The sequence below is a fragment of the Phycodurus eques genome, chromosome 6 (genome assembly GCF_024500275.1).
Source record: "Phycodurus eques isolate BA_2022a chromosome 6, UOR_Pequ_1.1, whole genome shotgun sequence".
Lineage (NCBI taxonomy): Eukaryota > Metazoa > Chordata > Actinopteri > Syngnathiformes > Syngnathidae > Phycodurus > Phycodurus eques.
The window spans coordinates 9,315,395-9,336,208 of record NC_084530.1 but is presented as its reverse complement, the minus strand read 5'-3'; the positions used below and the strand labels follow the sequence as shown (position 1 = coordinate 9,336,208).

Sequence of the window (20,814 nt, the reverse complement as noted above, 5' to 3'; positions counted from 1 at the left end):
CCACCTACCCCCCAGGACCCAGGGAGGTCCCGAGCCTGACCGAAGCACCTGTCCCAAAGTGAGGGGCACGGCCACCGGACCACCGCCCCCCATGCGCCCCCACCCAGCGAGCCCCCCTGCCGCCGCAGGCCCCACCACCCCCGGAGAGCATGGGTGCCCCACCCACCAACAGGGCCCAACGCTGGAGCCAGCAGCCACCCAAAAACGGTCATAGCCCGCCAAAGCGAGCCCATGCTAAGCACCCGTCGTAAGCAAGGATGGGTGAGGGCACGAAGAGAGAGGAGAGGAAGGCGGGGCCCAAAAGAGAGGGGGCGGACCCCCACCACCTCCGCAGCCCGACAAACAAAAGGCGGGTGGGGGGGTGCAGGCCCCAGGAGTCAACCCAAAGAAAAATGAGAAAACCCACCACCCACCCTATTACTATGGTTAACAGGTCCCCGACTGGCAACCATTATCTCTGTACCGTGATTGTGTGTGGTGGGGTGTCGTGCATTAAAATTGCATAAACTGGTGGGGGTGAGGCGAGACGGCAATGCTGACCCGCAACCGTCACCACTCAGCCCCACCTCCCCCTCCCTCAGGCCAACCAGCATGTATGTAGTGCATTAAAACCCACCGGAGAAAGGCATGGCGGGCCAGAGAGCAGGCCGGAGTGTCCCCGACCTGACCCCGCCATCCCCCCCCACAGAAGGGTGTATGATGCATTAAAACTGGAGAACCGGCAGAGCAGTGAAGGGGGGGGACAACCAGACCAGAAACCACCACAGATGGTTAACAGGTCCCTGACCACCACAGCACACGGCCCGCCCCACCATACCTGGTGCCAGTCCCCCAGGGGACCCTAAATGATATATGAGTGTGCCCAATGTGCAGAGTATGTACAGTGTGAGTACTAAAAATGTGCATAGCGTGTGACGTAAGTGTCATGGGTGTGTGTTATGGTTGTTGTCTTCCCCCTGTCTCGTACACACCTGTTCCTGAGCGCATCTTCCCCACTTGTGCCTTGTTTACCCTAATTACCCCATGCATTTAACCTCATGTCTCATTCTTTCTGGTCTCCAGTTCTTTGTACCTTGTTGTCACGTTCCAGCATTCCTTGTTTCCACGTCACTGACTCATAGTAAGACTAGACTTTTTGGATAGTGTTGCCTTTTTCGGATTGGCTGCCTGTGTACCGACCTCTGCCCGTTTATTAAACCTCTCTTTTTGGAACTGTCCATTTGAATTGGAGTTGTGCATTTTGGGTCCTGTCCTTTGTTCCGTTCATGACAGAACGAACTGGCCATAACATGGACCCAGCAGACTCAGACCCGGTCCGCAAAGCCCTTCAAGCGCAGGGTCAACACATCTCGAAGCAGGATGAGCAGCTTGCTGCCCTCCAACTTCATCTAAAGGGACTGTCAGAGCATCACCTCACAGTTTGAAGTTCTAATGAATATGGTTCAGAAGAAGGAACCAGCTGGCACAGCACCCGATGCCGCCACTGTATCACTGTTTCCATGTGAAGCAGCCACCATGCAGCCACCTGCCACATCCACTGCTGTCTGCCCACAGCTCTCTCGGAGAGGTTCTCTGGAGATTTTGAGAATATTAAACCGTTCATCACGCAGTGCGAACTCCACTTTGAGCTGCATGCAGCTGCCTTCCCCATCGAGCGGGCAAACATCGCTTTTGTTATTTCCCACCTGACTGGTCATGCGTGGGCTACTGCAATTCTGCCGCATGTCATTCTTGGGCCTCTTTTGTATAGACTATGGAGCAAATTTTTCAGCATTCCACACCAGATCGTGAGGCAGCTCGCTCCCTTGTCACCTTACAACAAGGCAAGCGCAGGGTGTCAGATTACGCGATTGAGTTTCGCATTCTAGCAGCTGAGAGTCAGTGGAACAACAGGGCACTACTCGATGCATTTTTTCAAGGACTATCCCCTGCCGTCAAGGATCGTTTGGTCCCACTAGACCTGCCGACCGACTTGGACACTCTCATCGCTCTCGCCATAAAGATCAACAAAAGGCTTTTGGATCGCGAGCCGGACGGAGATCGGCGGAAGGATGCGTTACCGCGCACTTGGAGGACGAGCCTCGGTGACCAGCCAAACCAATGCAGATCCCCTGTTGCCAGTCTCAAACCACTGGCTAGCGTCACCACGGATGTACCCATGCAACTGGGCATGTTCCGTCTCTCCCCTGAGGAATATCAACACCGGCTGAGGGAAGGGTGGTGCTTCTACTGCGGGCAGTTGGCTCATTCCGTGACCAACTGTCACGTCAAAGTTGCCGGTGGCACAAGGACACGAGAGCGTTGAGTCTAAATATCTTTAATGAAGACCCTACCCAGGTTCTTCCTAAAGTAACACTATGCTCTCCCGATCAAGAGATTCATACATCTGTATTTATGGACTCTGGTTCTGACGCAAATTTACTCAACTCCCTCCTCGTTAGACGTATGCACCTTAGAACCTTTCAAGTAAGACGACACCGCAATGCTTATGCTGCAGACGGCAGTTTTATGGGGAAGATCACTCAGCGCACCCAAACACTCACATGAACATTTCCTGATTCTCACTCGGAATGCATTAGTTTTTCATGTTTTTGACGCTATGAATTATGACCTTATTTTAGGGAACCCTTGGTTAAAATTACATAACCCCCACATTGACAGGTCCTCTGGGCATGTTATGTCATGGGGCAGCAACTGCGCCCAGAACTGTTTCAAGCCTCCATGTAATGTTCAGGGTTATGTTTCAAATGACATTCCACAGACCCCATCTGGGGATCCTGACTTGTCTCAAGTGCCCACCTGTTACCATGACATTAAAGAAGTTTTTTCCAAGTCCAAAGCCAAATCCCTTCCACCCCACAGACCTTATGACTGTGCAGTCGACTTGCTGCCTGGAACCACACCTCCACGGGGGAGATTGTTCTCTCTTTCAGGGCCGGAACACACGGCCATGAAGAAGTATGTGGAAGAATCACTGGCAGCCGGGATCATGCGCCCATCTTCATCCCCTGCGGGAGCAAGATTTTTCTTTGTGGACAAGAAGGACAAGACCCTGCGACCCTGTATCGATTACCGGGATCTCAATGAAATAACTGAAAAAGAGGTACCCTCTTCCTCTCATCTCTACTGCCTTTGAGTTCCTGGAGGGAGCCAAGGTTTTCACCAAACTAGACTTGAGAATAGTTTTCCACTGGGCTCACACTAACAGGACTGTATGTTTCCCAGGCATTGCCAAAACGAAATCTGTGGTCGAACAGCGCTTTTGGGGGCCTAATGTTACACGAAATATTATCCATTACGTCAATGCTTGCCAGGTATGTGCTGCTAACACGTCCTCTCGTTAACGCCCTTCTGGGGAATTGCGACCCCTGCCAATACCACAACGTCCTTGGTCAGACATTTCCGTAGAGTTTGTGACAGGATTACTGGCCTCTAAAGGAAATACCCCCATTCTCACAGTTGTTGACAGGTTCTCTAAGACGGCACACTTCATTGCACTGCCGAAACTCCTGTCAGCTAAAGAAACTGCCGAGCTGATGATAAACCAGGTATTCAAGTTTCATGGTTTTCCAAAGAATGTGGTATCGGATAGGGGCTCCCAATTTGTTTCACAATTTTGGAAGGAGTTTTGCAAATTAATAGGTCAACCGTCAGTCTGTCTTCTGGGTTTCATCCTGAAACCAACGGACAAACTGAGAGGCTGAACCAGGACCTGGAGACTGGGCTTCGATGTCTCACATCACAATTCTCTCCCCTCTGCATCCACTGGTGTATCGCCTTTTCACATTGTGCATGGTTACCAACCATCTCTGTTTCCTGCCATAGCCCCAGAATCCACGGTTCCATCTGCATTGGAACCTCGGTGAGACGCTGCAGGAGGACCTGGGAGCGAGCCCGCCAAATGCTGCTACGCCAAGGATGGTCCTACAAGACCACAGCTGACCATAGGAGGACACCAGCCCCGAACTACAAAGTTGGTCAGCGAGTTGGGCTCTCCACCAAGCATATTCCACTCCGGGTGGAGTCCCGGAAGCTCGCTCCCAGGTTCGTTGGGCCCTGAATGGAATTTAATTGAATTGGAGTCGTGCATTTTGGGTCCTGTCCTTTAATGACAGTAAGAGGCTAGACTCCTGCGGGTCTGACCCGACCGCCCAGCTACATTATAAATATGATGCCAAAAAGTAGGCATCAATTGAGGTCTGGCTTTTATTTTTTCAATAGGATGACGTACCTAGTGATTAACTGACTTAGGGCACTATTAGAGCAGAGGTCACAATTTTAGAGAATACAGTCGATGGAATTTTGTGTTCATGTCTCAATATAAGTTCATTAGATTCATATTTCAAAACAAAAGTGCCCGTAAGAATTTATACAAAAACAAGCTTTCTTTTACTCATGGAAAAGTGCTGATGTCTACACCATTAGTAACAATTAAAAAGGCCTCAACAGATTAAGCCCCTTCTTCTTTGTGTTTCATGTGTAGAAAACAATGCTATACATACTCCTTGGTTCACTCATGGTGACCGACTCAATGAAGTTCTGAGGAGTCATGTAGAGCTGCCCTTCATACTCCACAGAGCTGAACATACGGAAACGATGCTCGTGGGACGACATGTGCACGTCTCCTTCCTCAAAGTCCATCGGATGTGCCTGTAGAACAAAACAAAGAAAAAAAGAAAAAATACACTTTAAATATATATCAGGGTAGATGATTACAATAACAGTATAGGCTCCAGATGGCCAGACCAAAGCTGTAAGATTATTATTTGTCACTGTACTACTGCCATTACTCTGTTATAGCAGCCATACATACAGCCAGGTACTTCTCCTCTTATTTACATATCCCCAAAATATAGAAATAAAATAATTAAACAGCTATTACATGTATAGGCTATTATTCATTGTTTATTGATGTAGAGAACTCAGCCCCACGTACACAAAAACATATTTTGCTGGATCTCGAAAATTTTTATTTATTTTTTGTTGTTGTTGTTTTTTGCACACAGCTTCTTTAAATTATAAATAGAGTTAGACCCTTTAGTGCAGTATAACAAGCTTCATTGCAAGGGCACACATTTTTTCAGTATACTTTCAACATGATTAGAACCTCAGAGCAACCAGCCCATCAACTTGATTAGCGGCAGTGCTACGCCACCAGTTTGTGCCGCATGAAGCTATGTAATTAGAAGATAGCTTTCCAAATTTAAACCTGCTTGGCCACAGGGCTCAGTGCAGCAAGGTTTATGCACAGCTCAGCTAACATGCTAATGAGCGTGCCGATCCATTCATGAAGCTTTGATGCTGCCTTCAGTGAGGGAGCATAAATATGAGATGAGCACTCTGCCTCCTTGCAAAAGACAAGCGTGAGAAGGCTGTGGTTTTGACTCTCACTAAGGAATAAAGTTTAAAAAGTTTTGTAAGGCAGTCCGCTTCTAAGGCGAAGCTGCAAGGGATAAATACCAATGCAGGAAGGGATGAATACCAATGTAAACTCCCTGTTTTTTGTAATATGTAATAAAATGTAAAGTGATGTATTATGCCTGTGTATAGCCACAAACAGCCTTCATAATACCTAGTTTTCTTCTCTGACCACACAGCAGATGACCAAGGTGTTCTTCCTTTAGGCTACATAATTATCACTGTTCCTTCCAAACATTCAGCTCAAAGCAGATAAAAATCAAATGTAGTTATACAGTACAAGAACAAATGTAGAATACCACTAGGCCATTACACCTACATAAACCGACAATGGAGGTAAATGGCTATAAAAGCTTTCATTCTTCTGGCAAGACTTTCAACATGTCTTAAGCCCCTTTTACACTTCCTATCAAAGCCTATGTTTTCCTGTTCCGCTGTTCTGTGAGACAGGCACCGACACGGAATGAAGGGGATAAAGGAGACTGCAATATCCCAGTTTCTGAGAGAGGGAGGTTAAGAAAAAAGGGGCTAGCAGAACACCAGGAGCCGGTGTGGAATATAATACCCAAAACTCACTTCTGCAGCTGTATTATGTTGACATCGATTGTTTCTGTCCCACAATAATCTGAATGCGGGAGTCATCACATCCATCCATTCATCCATACATCCAACCATCCTTTCTGTTCAGATTGGGAAAGAGATGGCGCCCATCCCAGCTGACATCAAGGCGAAAGACAGAGTACACCCTGGACTGGTTGCCTGTCAATCACAGAGACAGACAACCATGTAGACTGTCACTGTGAGGCAAGTGAACCACTACGGTGTCAGTCGTCCCTTTAATTATCCCACAAGGGGAAATTCAATTACAGTGCATGGAAAGCACTTTCTCACAAAAGCTCATATTTCAGCTTAAAGATCAACAGGCAATTGCAGAGTTGAGGCATAGTTGTTATTTATTTGCTTTCGTTTAATTATTAAACAGACATGCAAACACCAAAGGCATGAAAAAGGTGACAAAAAAATAAACATTGAAGGGAGGGATCCCCCGGGACCCCGCAGAGAATCTTTATTATTTTAACATAAATTAAGCAATCTGGTAGACTCTGAGGAGTACAATAAGGCAAAATAAACAAATTGTCTTCATGCAGAAAAATATTGATTTACACCGCTCAAGTACATTTTGATGTACAAATTTAGGATTAAAATTAAATTTGCCTCATTTCTTAGCTTTTTTTGTTCTGGCCTCCAACATGAGCCAGGCCCATCTCCACCTGCACCTAATGCCTGCTTCAAGCTGTGCCACATGATTAGCATCCTCCTCTTTAATCACTCTCATTCTGGAAAAGAAGTGACTAAAATCATTGTCTGTTTCAATTCATTTTTCACTATTACCAACTTGGCGGCACGGTGGACCTGTGTGGAGTTTGCATGTTCTCCTGCGTGGGTTTTTTCCAAGCCCTCCGGTTTTCCTCCCACATCCCAAAAACATGTGTGGTAGGTTGTTTGAAGACTCTAAATTGTCCGTAGGTGTGAATGTGAGTGCGAATGGTTGTTTGTTTATATGTGCCCTGGCACCCTGTTCAGGGTGTACCCCGCCTTCTGCCTGATGATAGGTGGGATAGGCTCCAGCACTCCCGCGACCCTTGTGAGGATAGGCGGCTCAGAAAATGGATGGATGGATATCACCAACTTCAATGGCTCATCCCAAATGCATCATCCAGGAAAATATTAAGAACAGTATTTTTCACTTTTTATTGGCCATTTTTTAATTTGAAGTTAGTTCATTCTGTGTTGTGACATAATCCCTAACATCGCTCCGTTGCTTAATACATTTAACGTTAACATCTGTAAACTAATTAGATAATTGTAGCTGCATTTCCTAATTAATACAAGATGTACTTGCGGATCATCTCTTGTCGCCAATGTAACGTGTGCTTCGTGGTTCCGCTGGGACTAGAACCAGGGCCATGGCCCGCAGCATCCATCCATCAATTTTCTTTACCACTTATCCTCACTAGGGTCGTGGGCTGCTGGAGCCTATCCCAGCTATCTTTGGGCAGGAGGCGGGGTACACCCTGAAACGGTCGCCAGCCAATTGCATCTCAAGCAAAAATACGAAAGACCAGTGCAACAAATACGACACTGGCTGATCTGAAGAGCAAAAATGTTGCTTAAACGTAAGAGTAGCAATAGAGGATGTCCGCTCCAGAGGTCAGTAGAGTAGCCAAATATTGTAATCAAGTAAGAGTACTGCTACTTGACAATAATGTAACTCAAGTAAAAGTAAAAAGTAGTCCTCCTATAAATTACTTGAGTAAGAGTAGAAATTACATAGTGAAATAATTATTCAAGTACTGAGTAAATAGCACTAACAATAAAAAAATCCATAAATAAATAAACAACAAAAACATCTGCGATTTACTACACGGTGTTTTCTCAAGTTATAAGTGTGCTGAAATATCCACGTTTGGGCATACAGTGCCAGACAAATACTACAATACATGAAAGTTGCTGTCTTTGTTCATCTAAATGTAAACACGAGTCGCACGCCGTGGCCTTCACGGTAACGACGACCTTCCCAACATGGCCACCACGTAGGCACGTCCATCAGCCGGGCTGGCTTATCAAGTGTTAATACCTATGCCCAGGATGCCCAATGGAAGACATTGTGTGAGGTCATGTGACTTTCTTGTGTCGTTTGATTGGTGAACTAGACTTAAACATCAGCAGCGCTTAAATTGGATTGGCGCAAACAGTGCCCAACACGGAAGTCGAAGTCGTAGTCTCGTGCACGAAATAGTTGATAAATAAACAATAAAGCAGCAAATTGATAAATAAAAGTAGCGAGTGGCATGAGTGGCATTTAGATCACTGTAACGGAGTAAAGGTACCGTTACTTCTTAGCAGCAGAAGCTGCTGAAGGTCTTTTCTGTGCGCTCGGGACCTGCTTATCCAAAGCAGGTCCCGAGCGCACAGCCGGAACCTCAGGCCAATGTGCTTGCATATTAGTCCGCTGCGGAGTAATATTCAGAAATTACATCTGTGTGTGGATGGTGGATGTGTGGAATGCATCTCGCTGCCAGTGTTCAAGGAGTACGAAACCTATGACGTCAGCAATGAAACGGTGAATTTCGCCGAAAGGCGACTGACTGATTTGCATGCATGATTAAAAAAAATTCAAATAAACAACAATAATCGGTTAATAAACAGTAATCGGAAAAATAACATTTTAAAACAGATAGTGCTATAAACTTTATTGCAAAATACATTTTTATCCAATTATTCGAATCATCGATGTAATGAGTGATAGAATAATTAATTCTCAAAAATTATATAGTGTCAGCCCGACACATTTCACCTAATTGGTTAAAAAATTACGTTTTGATTACCAATAAAATATATGTGCTGCATTAGCTATGCCTGTGGCGTTATGGTGACAGGCAAAACAATTCAATGCTCGTCCACTAGATGGCAGAATGTGCAATAATTAACCTGTGTATCCACTTTTTGAGACATTTTTGTTTGATGTGCCCTGAGATTTTTTTCTAATATAAAATTTGTTGCCAATAAAGGTTGGGAAAACTGATTTCAAGCGTTGAATGAACCAAATAATCCTAATATTAATGTTTTGGGAATGTTGGTGGAAGAGAAAAGCCACGCAAGCACGGAAAGAACACGTAAACCCCAAGAATGTCGGAGCCAAGACTCAAACCCCGAAAGTCAGAACTGCGAGTCAGACGTTCTAACCACTGGTTCACCGTGCTATCGCTGTACTCCTGCATCTCAAATTTCAATTCAGTGCTCTTGTTGCCACTTCAGCACCAGCTCGCTCGGAGAGCGCCATTGCTGCATGTGCGCCCCAGATAGCGAGCAAAGCGTTTGGGAACAGACTGCAGTACATATTGTATACGGCCAACAGGAAAACATAACGACTTCATCATGATCGCATTCTTACATTTGTGAGGTGCGATGTGACAATAGTCGAGGCTTTCTTTCACAAAGGATGGGGGAAACAAATAAAAAAATAAAAAACAAGGCCCTCCTGGTGACGTAAAGTAAAGATGTGTTATGAAGCCACACAGCCGTCATGTTACCTTGAACAAACAGTACCGTACCGGTCAGCCACCCACCTTCTCTTTGGCTTCAACGGCTGGGATGGATGGCAGCAAACGGTGGATGCTGCGAGTCCCCATCGTCCTCCTCCAGCCCCTGTCCTCGTAGAAATAAAGCGCCACGGCACCTCCCGTCGCCAGACAAAGGCCGAAGGTGCGACACTTCCGCGCCCTTGCGGCAGTCTGACGCCCGGCCAGCTCGTTTCTTGACACCGAGCACAGGTTGAGCTTCAATGCCACCGCTGCAACTCTGCGGAAAGCGGCCATTGTTGCTGTTAGTGATGCCGCTAAGCTGCTCTGGTTCGGAACTTGGCGGACAGCTTGGAGCTATCGCGTGACTTGGACTCTATCGCGAGATGTGCCTCATGCGGAAGCGGTGTCGCGCTGAACAGAATTTGTGAAAAATGCTGATTTAAGACCAACCCAAAAACACAAGTCAAGGAATCAGAGTTTATGCTGTAATCATATTTTGCCAGATTCATTAATTAACATGTTGAGGCCACTGGCCATCACATCATAGTGAGTCAGTGGTGAGCAGGCAAGACTATCAGAAGCCCTGACCTTCATTTACAACCTAAATTCTAATACAGTATTAGTTCAATGAAATTGTATTACTTTATTCCCAACAGTCTATTCTCTTCTTTTTGGAGCATTTCTCTTTGCTCCACTACTTCCAGTTCCTGTTGTACATGGTGTTAGATTATTGTTTTGTCCAATCAGATTTCAGACAGAAGTGCTGGCCAATGTAACAAACTATATTAGCAATGGAATGTTCCTTATTTTTTATATTTTATAGATGTTTCTGTCCTGTTCGGCGGTTAAGTTAAACAGAAAGGATGATCTCTATACCTTTATGCTGCTTTTACTGTCCCGCAGTAGAGTTTTTAAGATGCCACTGTGGTTCTTTTTATTCTGATGGATTTTGATTCAAAATTTCAGTCGAACAGAACAAAGTTTTAAAGGACGGAAAAAACAAAAGGGGAGAGACAGTGAAAAGATAACTAAATAATATAGGAAGTGAAGACAACAAAAGACAGGACATTATCTGTAATAAAGATGAGGAAAGTAAATCATTATATGCCTAGTAGAATGACACATTAGATTTGAGTGTTAGAACGGGCAGTAGTGCTACAGTGTGTAAAGAAAGGACAGGACTACATTGGACAGGACAAGAGGGGAAGCATGCAGGATAAAGGTAGTGGACCCGCCTGTACAACTGAAGTGGGAGTGGCTCTGTAAATTCTAAACATCTTTAGAAGTAGAGTGCAAGTGAGGGGATACCGAGGAAGTTCACATACTTATGAGTTATTTATCGCAATGAGTGAGTGGACCCCACCAAGCGAATAAGTCTAAGCGAATAAGCGAATAAGCGAATAAGGTGAGTATCGAGAGCCGGGGTCGGGCCCAGGAGCCCGCTCGAGAGCGGCCCAGTGGATGGGCCACCACCCACACCAAGGGACCCAGGGTGGTCCACCGGCTCCACCGAGGCGCCCCAAAACCGGCCACCCGGATGAGGCCGCAGCGGCCCAAATTGCCCCCAGCCGGGCAGGGCGGAGGAGGAAAGCGCCTAGACCGGGAACCGGCACTGATGTACTGAATCTCAGTCCGACGCCCGCATCCCCCTGACCCTACACCAGCCCCCCAAGATGTGATTAGTGAAAAAAATACTTTCAGTGAATGGTGTGAGTGTGTGCTAAGTGAGTGATTAAAATGCATGGCTCCTGCAGGCCACCTCCACCGTATCCCACCAGCAGCCGGAACGAGAAACCAACGTGGACGCCAGTTGGCACCACCCTAGCACCTGCGGAACATGAGTGAATCGGCCACCATCACACACTGGGAGACCGGTACAGTTATCCCCCCCTCAAAGGCCGGAAGGAGTAAAGGAAATCCTGCCCTCACAGACGCCAGCGCCGCAAGCACAGGGTCAAGAAGAGAAAATCCCCAATCTGTGCATGTGTTCTTTCACTGTGGAAATCAGTCTAAAGTGCGGGAAAGAGAAAAAGTAAATAAATAAATGAGAAAAGTAGAAAATAAAACAATTACTACAGTATCAACAACAACAACAAATACAGAAAACTATTACATTTACAATATAATATTGTTATTGTCAGATGACATTCTACCCAGGCAGAGGAATCAAAGCTCAAGGTTCAGCATGTTGAAGGGTGACCAACTATCTCGGGAATTATGCAATTGATTTATTTATTTCTGCAAAGATTTTTTACTTATGCAATATATTCTATGATGAGATTTAGCCAGAGATTAATATTGATAGATTGTTTATATTTATTTATATGTGATTATGTCTTTATGAGATTGAAGACGGCTTGATGTATTTGTAAAGAAGAATGTCATCTGCATTCAAATTGATTTTGTATTCTGCCATTGGCGTGGTTCGATGAATATTGCAAATAGCATTGGTGAAAGTGGGCAGGCACCCTTGTCTGATTCCTCCTTGGAGAGTAAAACTTACTCTACTCGTGGTGATTGTCGCTTTTGGCGAGTTGTATTACGCTGCTATCCGATGTATAAATGAGTCTCCAAAGCCAAATTTGCGAAGTACTGCAAACAGGAAAGACCAGTTAACTTTATCGAAAGTTTTCTCTTCGTCAAGTGATACCATGATCTCTTAGATTTTTACGCTGCGACATGCTTATTAAATTTATTCAACGTCTGACATTATTTGTGGAACTTCGACCTTTAATGAAACCTGAAACCTCACAGTTCTGAGGGCCCGGGTTCAAATCCGGCCTCGCCTGTGTGGAGTTTGCATGTTCTCCCCGTGCCTACATGTGTTTTGTCTGTGTTTTGTCCCACATCCCAAAAACATGCATGGTAGGTTAATTGAAGACTCTAAATTGCCCGTAGGTGTGGATGTGAGTGCCAATGGTTGTTTGTTTCTATGTGCCCTGCGATTGGCTGGTGACCAGTTCAGGGTATAACCCCCCTCTCGCCCGAAGATAGCTGGGATAGGCTCCAGTACGCCCGCGACCCTTGTGAGGATAAGCGGTAAGGAAGATGAATCAATGAATGACTTTGATATAATTTCTTTTTCATACACTACAGTTCTGCCAGACCAATCTGACAACAATTTACAACATTAACCTTTAGGCTATTTAGTTATATCCTTATGCAGCCATTCAATCAGTAATTTCTTTGTGTAGGTGGGTACCCTGGGGCCCTCCTCCATGCACCTCCTACATACAGAAATAATCCTTACATGGTTGGAATCACTCTGCCCTATGCTATTAAGGAAGCAGTAAACCGAGTAATCGTCTAGGATAGTCATCTGACCATGGGAACACTTCACTTTGCACCTCATGTGGAATTGTGTCATTGTAGTTGATGTCTTTATTGTGAACAGATCAATAGCTAATATATCAGGATCTGATCAGCCTGGAGGCGATGCTGATCGATCCTTTGGGGGTGAAAGTTATTTTCTGGTCATAAATACTAATGAATCAGGGGAAAGCTAGAGTAAGGATACACTCCATACACTCAAAGCTTCTGTATCTGGTGTTTTAGATTTAAACACGTGCACACACACACATATAGAGCCTAAATAAAATAACAATTCTGTTCCACAATGCCTCTGCCCTTTTGTCGTTTTGGATAAATAGACATGAGTACAAAATGATCTGCTTAGTGATCACATATGGACTCAAAACCATACACATACACACAAAGCACACACTAACTCACTGTCAAGTCATTTATCAAAGCAACTCCCCAGGGAGGGGGGCAGCTGTGTGTGCACATGTGTGTATGGCCACCAAAATCAATCCAACATAAAGCTGGAACTTGGGCTCCTGGTTGAGACAAAACTACTTCCCGAAAACAAAGAAAGAGTGTGCATGAACCAAAGATGCAAACTTGGTGTTAAAAATGGCATTTAACCATTCATCCTACCCATGGCTAATTTATAGTCTGTATACGTATGCATGCCCTAGAAAAAAATCACAGCAATTCACTGAGATGTTGACAGGAATACTTTGCTGTACTGTAGTTGATGCTATCTTAGGAGCACTTTAACAATGGAATAGTCAGTGCATGGTATGCTGCTCTGCCTCCAAAATAAACTACAACATTTTCTCAGAAAAACAAGTGGTACTCTCAGCTCAAGAAGGACTAAAAAGACATAACGAGCCAAGCTACTCTTAAATACTGAAAACACTAAAGTTGCATGGAGTTAACATTGCATATACACTTACTTATTGTATGTATTATTTGTGTAAAACATTCTGATGAACATTCTTTGAAAGTATTAAATAATACATTTAGAACATGCCTATTTGCAATACTCCATCCACTTTTATACCTAATCTGCTCATTCAGAAACAACCATAAATACATTTGCAGCTTTTAGTTATGATAATCAGTTTGAAGTGATGTAGAATTGCACTGCATCTTATTGAGTGTTATTACGGTTACTTCAGTTAGCTACCAATAGTTGAAATGTGAGAGGCATCTTGCAGGATGAATCATTGTTTTATTCCACCACAAACTATGACGAATAAAAATCTATCAAAATCAAGCATTCTTATCTTTGTAAAGGCATAAATGTTGGTACAGCTCCTGTACTGTATGTGCAAGTGTTAAGACCAAATTGCTGTGGCAGGTCAAAGTTCCCTATAGACTAACTGAACTTGGTAAAAGCACTTTCAGTTTTTCTGCTGCATCTTCCTGGAAGACCCAAAAACAGACCCTAGGGATGGCAATAAAAAAAAAACATTTCTTTTTTAGAACCAGTTCTTTGTAATGTTGATTAAAAGAGCTGATACCCTTGCAGGAATTATAAATTTAGGACACTCTGTCTCATTGTTTAAAGTTGTGGTATCAGTTGGTCTAAAAACCCAACTATTTCATTTTCTCTGGACCAATAAGAATGGAACTGGACAATATCCTTCGGCACTCTGAGATCTTGTAAGGTATGCAAAAACTGCATTAAGTCTTTGGTCTCTTGACATACTTTGAGAAGTAAGTCCCCTACTTTCTAAAAAAAAAAAAAATTATAAGGATGCATAACAGATTATGAGTATATTAGTGGATATACTGTATCTTCTGTCCAGTTCTCACATTAGATCCTACCATGTAAACCTTTATCCAACCCCAATTCCAATGAAGTTGGGACATTGTGTTAAACATAAATAAAAACAGAATACAATGATTTGCAAATCATGTTCAACCTATATTTAACTGACTACACTACAAAGACAAGATAGTTAATGTTCAAACTGATCAACTTCAGTGTTTTTAGCAAATAATCATTAACTTACAATTTTATGGCTGCAACATGTTCCATAAAATCTGGGACAGGTGGCAAAAAAGACTGAGAAAGTTGAAGAATGCTCATCAAACACCTGTTTGGAACATCCCACAGGTGAACAGGCTAATTGGGAACAGGTGGGTGCCATGATTGGGTATAAAAGGAGCTTCCCTGAATTGCTCAGTCATTCACAAGCAAAGATGGGGCGAGGTTCGCCTCTTTGTCAACAAGCGAGTGAGAAAATAGTCAAAATATTTTAAGGAGAATGTTTCTCAACGTACAATTGTAAGGAATTTAGGGATTTCATCATCTACGTTCCATAATATAATGAAAAGGTTTAGAGAATCTGGAGAAATCACTGCATGTAAGCGGCAAGGCCGAAAAGCCACATTGAATGCCCGTGACCTTTGATCCATCAGGCGGCACTGCATCAACAACCGACATCAATGTGTAAAGGATATCACTACATGGGCTCAGGAGCACTTCAGAAAACCAATGTCAGTAAAAACAGTTTGGCGCTACATCCATAAGTACAACTTGAAACTCGACTATGCAAAGCAAAAGCCATTTATCAACAACACCCAGAAACGCTGCCGGCTTCTCTGGGCCCGAACTCGTCGAAGATGGACTGATGAAAAGTGGAAAAGTGTTCTGTGGTCCGACGAGTCCACATTTCAAATTGCTTTTGGAAATTGTGGACGTCGTGTCCTCCAAGCCAAAGAGGAAAAGAACCATCTGTTATGGACCCAAAGTTCAAAAGCCAGCATCTGTGATGGTATGGGGCTGTGTTAGTGCCAATGGCATGGGTAACTTACACATCTGTGAAGGCACCATTAACGCTGAAAAGTACACACAGGTTTTGGAGAAACATATGCTGCCATCCAACCAACGTCTTTTTCATGGACACCCCTGCTTATTTCAGCAAGACAATGCCAAACCACATTCTGAACATGTTACAACAGCGTGGGTTCGTAGTAAAAGAGTGCGGGTACTAGACTGGCCTGCCTACAGTCCAGACCTGTCTCCCAGACCTGTGGCGCATTATGAAGCGTAAAATACGACAACGGAGACCCCGGACTGTTGAACAGCGGAAGCTGTACATCAAGCAAGAATGGGAAAGAATTCCACCGACAAAGCTTCAACAATTAGTGTCCTCAGTTCCCAAACGTTTATTGCATGTTGTTAAAAGAAAAGGTGATGTAACACAGTGGTAAACATGACCCTGTCCCAGCTTTTTTGGAACGTGTTGCAGCCATAAAATTCCAAGTTAAGGATTATTTGCTAAAAACAATAAAGTTGATCAGTTTGAACATTCAATATCTTGTCTTTGTAGTGTATTCAATTAAGTATAGGTTGAACATGATTTACAAATCATTGTATTCGGTTTTTAGTTATGTATAATACGTCTGCGATTGGCTGGTAACCATTTCAGGGTGTAACCCGCCTCATGCCCGAAGATAGCTGGGATAGGCTCCAGCACTCCCACGACCCTAGTGAGGATAGGCGGTTCAGAAAATGGATGGATGGATAATACAATGTCCCAACTTCATTGGAATTGGGGTTGTACAACGGCGCTAAATTGGCATTTTACTGTATGGCATGTGATAAGTAACTGTAGAATTTGCAGAAAATGTCTAACAGTGTGCGAACAGTTATCGTGGAGTTCAATAATCGCTGCTTTAGATCTATCAGAGCCCCTATTTCTGACAGCGCAGTATAAAAAGAGTCATGCATTACAAAGCCAAGTTTCATGTGTCCGGGTATTTTGGAGGTCTGCAGTTCAAACAGGTATTTCCCCACTCCGGGTTGTTTTTGCCTGATCCTCTTACGAGATCCTCTCCACTTTGAAGCGTCTGCGTCTTTGATTCGCCCTTTAAGACCACAAGTAAGGATGTATGAGCTCCTGTACTGTTCAAAGATCCCTGGAAAGATCAATGAAGGCATTGACAGTCAAGTGGATGTCGTTTGCACAGGTGTGTACGGGCCCTGTAAATGTGCTCCTGGCTTACATAAAACGCGGGAGCAATAAATCAACAGCCGTCTGCGGAAATTACGCAAACGGGGGCTTTCCTTCTGCTTGTCGCTGCACCTAAGCCGGGCGTGCATGAGGCTATAAAGCGTTTAGGGTAATGGCACGATCACTTTTCTGCTGTTTGTCATACGCACACTTTCGCAGTGTTTATTCTTCACACCAAAGTGGCGCACTCGTGAATGTGCACAATAGCTTGATTGGTGTAAAAGGGATCCCCTGCAGTGCCCATGAGCTTGAAACGATTTTTTTGTTCTCATTAAAAAAAATAAAAAAATAAAAAAATACTTTTTGATCATAAATCATTGCAAGCATTGAGACCGTGAAAGTGCGCGTCACTGAGTCAGGGATTGCGGGGGTTGTCTGAGGGGCAGTGCCGAAATGCGCCATAAAGGAGGAGATCGAGGCTCGTTTGCATAAAAAGACTCGGTCGGGGTGAGCGTTTGCCCTCGGTGCAAAGCTGCTGCCTCTGGCGCTTTCCATTCTGAGACCGCGCATAAATAAAAAAGTAAGAAGTGAATGAAGGAGCAGGAGAAATAGAGTGAGAGGAAACCCTCTAGTGTGCATCGGAGCAAAGAGGAGTATCCCAAAGGGAGGCAGCGCACTGGCGAGATGATGATGATGATGATGATGATGCGCTGATAAACTGCAGCGCATAGGAGGAGACGGGACACAGTTGTACAAAGCGGGATGTCCGCATACAGTGCTGATTAACGGCGCTGCAACTTTTACTTTTGGCTCCGAGAGGCTCTCCGGATCTCCACTTTGGGTCTCGTAAACCTGATCGGCTCGTTCTCACTGTGATGGGGGCAGCAGCTGAGGTTGGGATCTTCAACGGATTTCTGGACAGCTTCGGGTCCGCGGGTGGCGCTCATTTCCTTCTCACCCCGGCGGGCGCGGTGGAATACAGCACGGTGAGCGGACTCGTGCAGCAACAGCAGCGGGAGCACCTGATGTCGTCGGAACGCCTGTCCCGGAGTTTAGCGGACCTCAGCCACCTGAAGGGAATTCTGAGGAGGCGACAACTCTACTGCAGGACAGGCTTCCACCTGGAGATCCACCCCGATGGGACCGTGCGGGGCACCAGGGCGGACCACAGCAGATTCGGTGCGGAAGGCGTTATTGTCATTATTCTAATTGATCATACTGATTAAGTCCCTCAAGAGGAAAATGAACCTTCACTGTGTTGTATTGTGTTACTCGCCACACACATAGAACCAAAGCACTGACATGCAGGCATGCAAGGAGAGATGTCAGAGTGAAAGGGTGCTGGGGGGTGGGGGGTGGGGGGCTGGGGATTGTGCGTGGCTCAAGGGCACATCAACAATAGCCAGGAAACAGATTAGCATCTCTACAACATCTTCGATTGTGTATTTTGTCCGCAGGAAGACTTGAAACTTCACCCTCTGGTTCTAAAGCCCAAGTCCCTATACATCTTACAGCTCTTTATGAGCCGCCCCAAAGTATCACCATTAGTTTGGCATTAGGGTAACACACACACATGAACACTATACCACTATTGATGCGAACAGTTGATTTGAGCATTGTTTATAATGCATCACTTCCAAATGTAGATAACCATGATATCAATATCTATTGATATTATTGACGATTGGCTGGCAACCAGTTCAGGGTGTACCCCGCCTCCTGCCCGATGACAGCTGGGATAGGCTCCAGCACGCCCGCGACCCTACTGAGGAGAAGCGGCTCAGAAAATGGACGGCTGGATGGATATTATTGAGTAACCGTGACACTATTCAATTCTGAATAACACACAGACTTAGCAATTTATCAATATATTTGTCCTTGTTTTGGTGTAGAACTGCACTGCATCATGGTCTGATAGTTTGACTGGGTAGCCAATCAACATTTTAGAAACAGCTCTTAGTGGGATGCAGTGCAGTTCTACAATAATGCAACCATCCATACTGCTTATCCTCAATAAAGTCGCGAGAGCGCTGAGCCAGGTTACAGCCTGGACCAGTCACTAGCCAATTGCAGGGCACATAAAAACTCATTCATGCTCAAATTTACACCTATGGACAATTTAGAGTCTTCAATGAGTCTGGAGTAACCGGAGAAGACCCACATAAGGATGGGGAGAACATGCAAAACTCCACACAAGAACTGTGAGGCAGAGTTGCTAACAACTCATCCACCTTGCTGCCCAATAATAACAATATTAAATGAATAGCTCTCTAGCAGTGTCACTCAAAATAGCATTGCTATATTTGAAAAGCCAGAAATTTGATCCAGTTCTTGTATTGAATCTTTTATAATTCTGCAAGTGTCATGTTGTAGCCGGTCAGGCTTTTACCGATACATATGACATCCATGGCACCCCTTGCATATTGAACTACTAACAATAGGCCGAAATGTCGCATTTTAGCACTGTGGCGACAGCTGCTGCAATATATTGATTGAGCTGCACTGTCAGTAATGGGGTTCCATAAGAGTCCATTTGTATCACATGAGGCTGACCGTTTGACTACGGCAAAAGACATGTTTTTCAAGCTGTAAAAGCCAAGTGTCAACTGTACAAAATGTACTTTATATTCTGAGAATGTACACGGGGGGGTATTATTTGCACATACTGTAGACTGAAAGCTTTTCATTATGTCCTTGGTTATAAAGATGATCAAAAGCTTTATCATACACATCAAAGTAGGCCGCTTAAAGATTTCTTTTGCAACTCTGAGGTAGTAACTCTTCTAGCACTGGCTTCATTCCTCCTGAGATCCAAATGCGACGTCATGCCAAAGGCCATTCCAGATATCTAACCTCACTTCTCATAGCCATATTCAAGTTTCTGTAACTTAACTTGGAGAGGTTCACTTTGCTTTAGCGAACAATTTGTTGGGAAATTAGTTGAGTACAGGTTGGCAATGTGGAGCATGAGATGATGTTATTATGTTTGTTACTGTTGAAGATATCTATGTTTTTGAATATGCTGTAATGTGTGCACAGGTATTTTGGAGTTTATCAGTCTGGCAGTGGGGCTCGTGAGCATCAGAGGTGTGGACAGTGGCCTTTACCTCTCCATGAACAGCAAAGGAGAACTGTATGGATCAGTGAGTATTATCTAAATTCAGATTACTTTTCCAATAACTGAATCTTGAGCGTTAACTCATTGCCAACTGGTGTCATATTCTAGACTGTTGACATTATTTTTCTTTGGTTTTGCAGCAGAAGCTATCAGCAGAAAGTGTTTTTCGGGAGCAATTTGAAGAGAACTGGTACAATACCTACTCATCGAACATCTACAGGCATGGAGAAAAAGGAGCATTTTACTTTGTGGCTCTGAACAAAGACGGTACGCCGCGGGATGGAACAAGATCGAGGCGACATCAGAGGTTCACACACTTCCTACCAAGGCCTGTAGACCCAGACAGAGTACCAGAACTGTACAGGGATATACTTGGCCAGAGCTGAGGCCTAACCAACGTGGGCCAGAAACCAAACTCAAAAGTGTTCAATGCGCATCTAATACTGCCCCCATTTTGAGGGAGATGGATGATTCAAAAGGGATGGCAAGAAATGCACCAGATCCAGATTCCTGGAATGGTGGAAGGATGGCGACCATCTCAGAACCACTTTGGAAGGGAGTTCAACAGAAAAGCATCAGGGAACGTATGGGATGATCCAACAGAAACAGAATATATGATTATTATTATATATTATATTCTGTTTCTATATTATCTCGTTATTGGCATATGCAAAGGTGTGAGCAGCCAAGATGGATATCTCTTTATTCTCCATGCAATCTGCTTGTCCAAATCTGCTTGTTTAAGTGAACGAAGGCGAGTAGAGATTAACAAGTAGCTGCTATAAATTATTTTTTTTTCTTTCTGCTGGGGCTGCAAAGTCTTTTCTGTCCCATTGCAGGATCTTTTCTTTCATGCTATACCAGTTGTTCTTATCCTGGGTTCCATCAAACCCCAGGGGTTCAGTGAGTCAGTCAGCGGTGGTCAAGACGCGCACACTGT

General features: G+C 44.4%; 2 protein-coding genes across 6 annotated transcripts in view; one reads left to right on the top strand and one right to left on the bottom strand.

Annotated features, from left to right (window-relative positions):
• The window catches only part of micu3a (mitochondrial calcium uptake family, member 3a), a 41,209-nt gene extending 31,357 nt beyond the window's left edge, over nucleotides 1–9,852 (bottom strand). For all 5 annotated transcript variants that reach the window (XM_061680605.1, XM_061680604.1, XM_061680606.1 and 2 more), the window contains exons 1-2: nucleotides 9,549–9,852; nucleotides 4,503–4,650 (exon numbers count right to left, since the gene is read on the bottom strand). In XM_061680605.1, the coding sequence (XP_061536589.1) occupies nucleotides 4,503–4,650; nucleotides 9,549–9,797 (397 nt within the window). In that variant the 5' untranslated portion in view covers nucleotides 9,798–9,852. The remainder of the gene's footprint in view (nucleotides 1–4,502; nucleotides 4,651–9,548) is intronic.
• Nucleotides 9,853–17,631: 7,779 nt separating this feature from the next.
• On the top strand, nucleotides 17,632–20,260 carry fgf20a (fibroblast growth factor 20a). The gene is made up of 3 exons (XM_061680059.1): nucleotides 17,632–17,935; nucleotides 19,796–19,899; nucleotides 20,015–20,260. The coding sequence occupies exons 1-3, from the start codon at nucleotides 17,632–17,634 to the stop codon at nucleotides 20,258–20,260; spliced, it is 654 nt and encodes a 217-aa protein (XP_061536043.1).
• The last annotated feature ends 554 nt before the right edge of the window (nucleotides 20,261–20,814 follow it).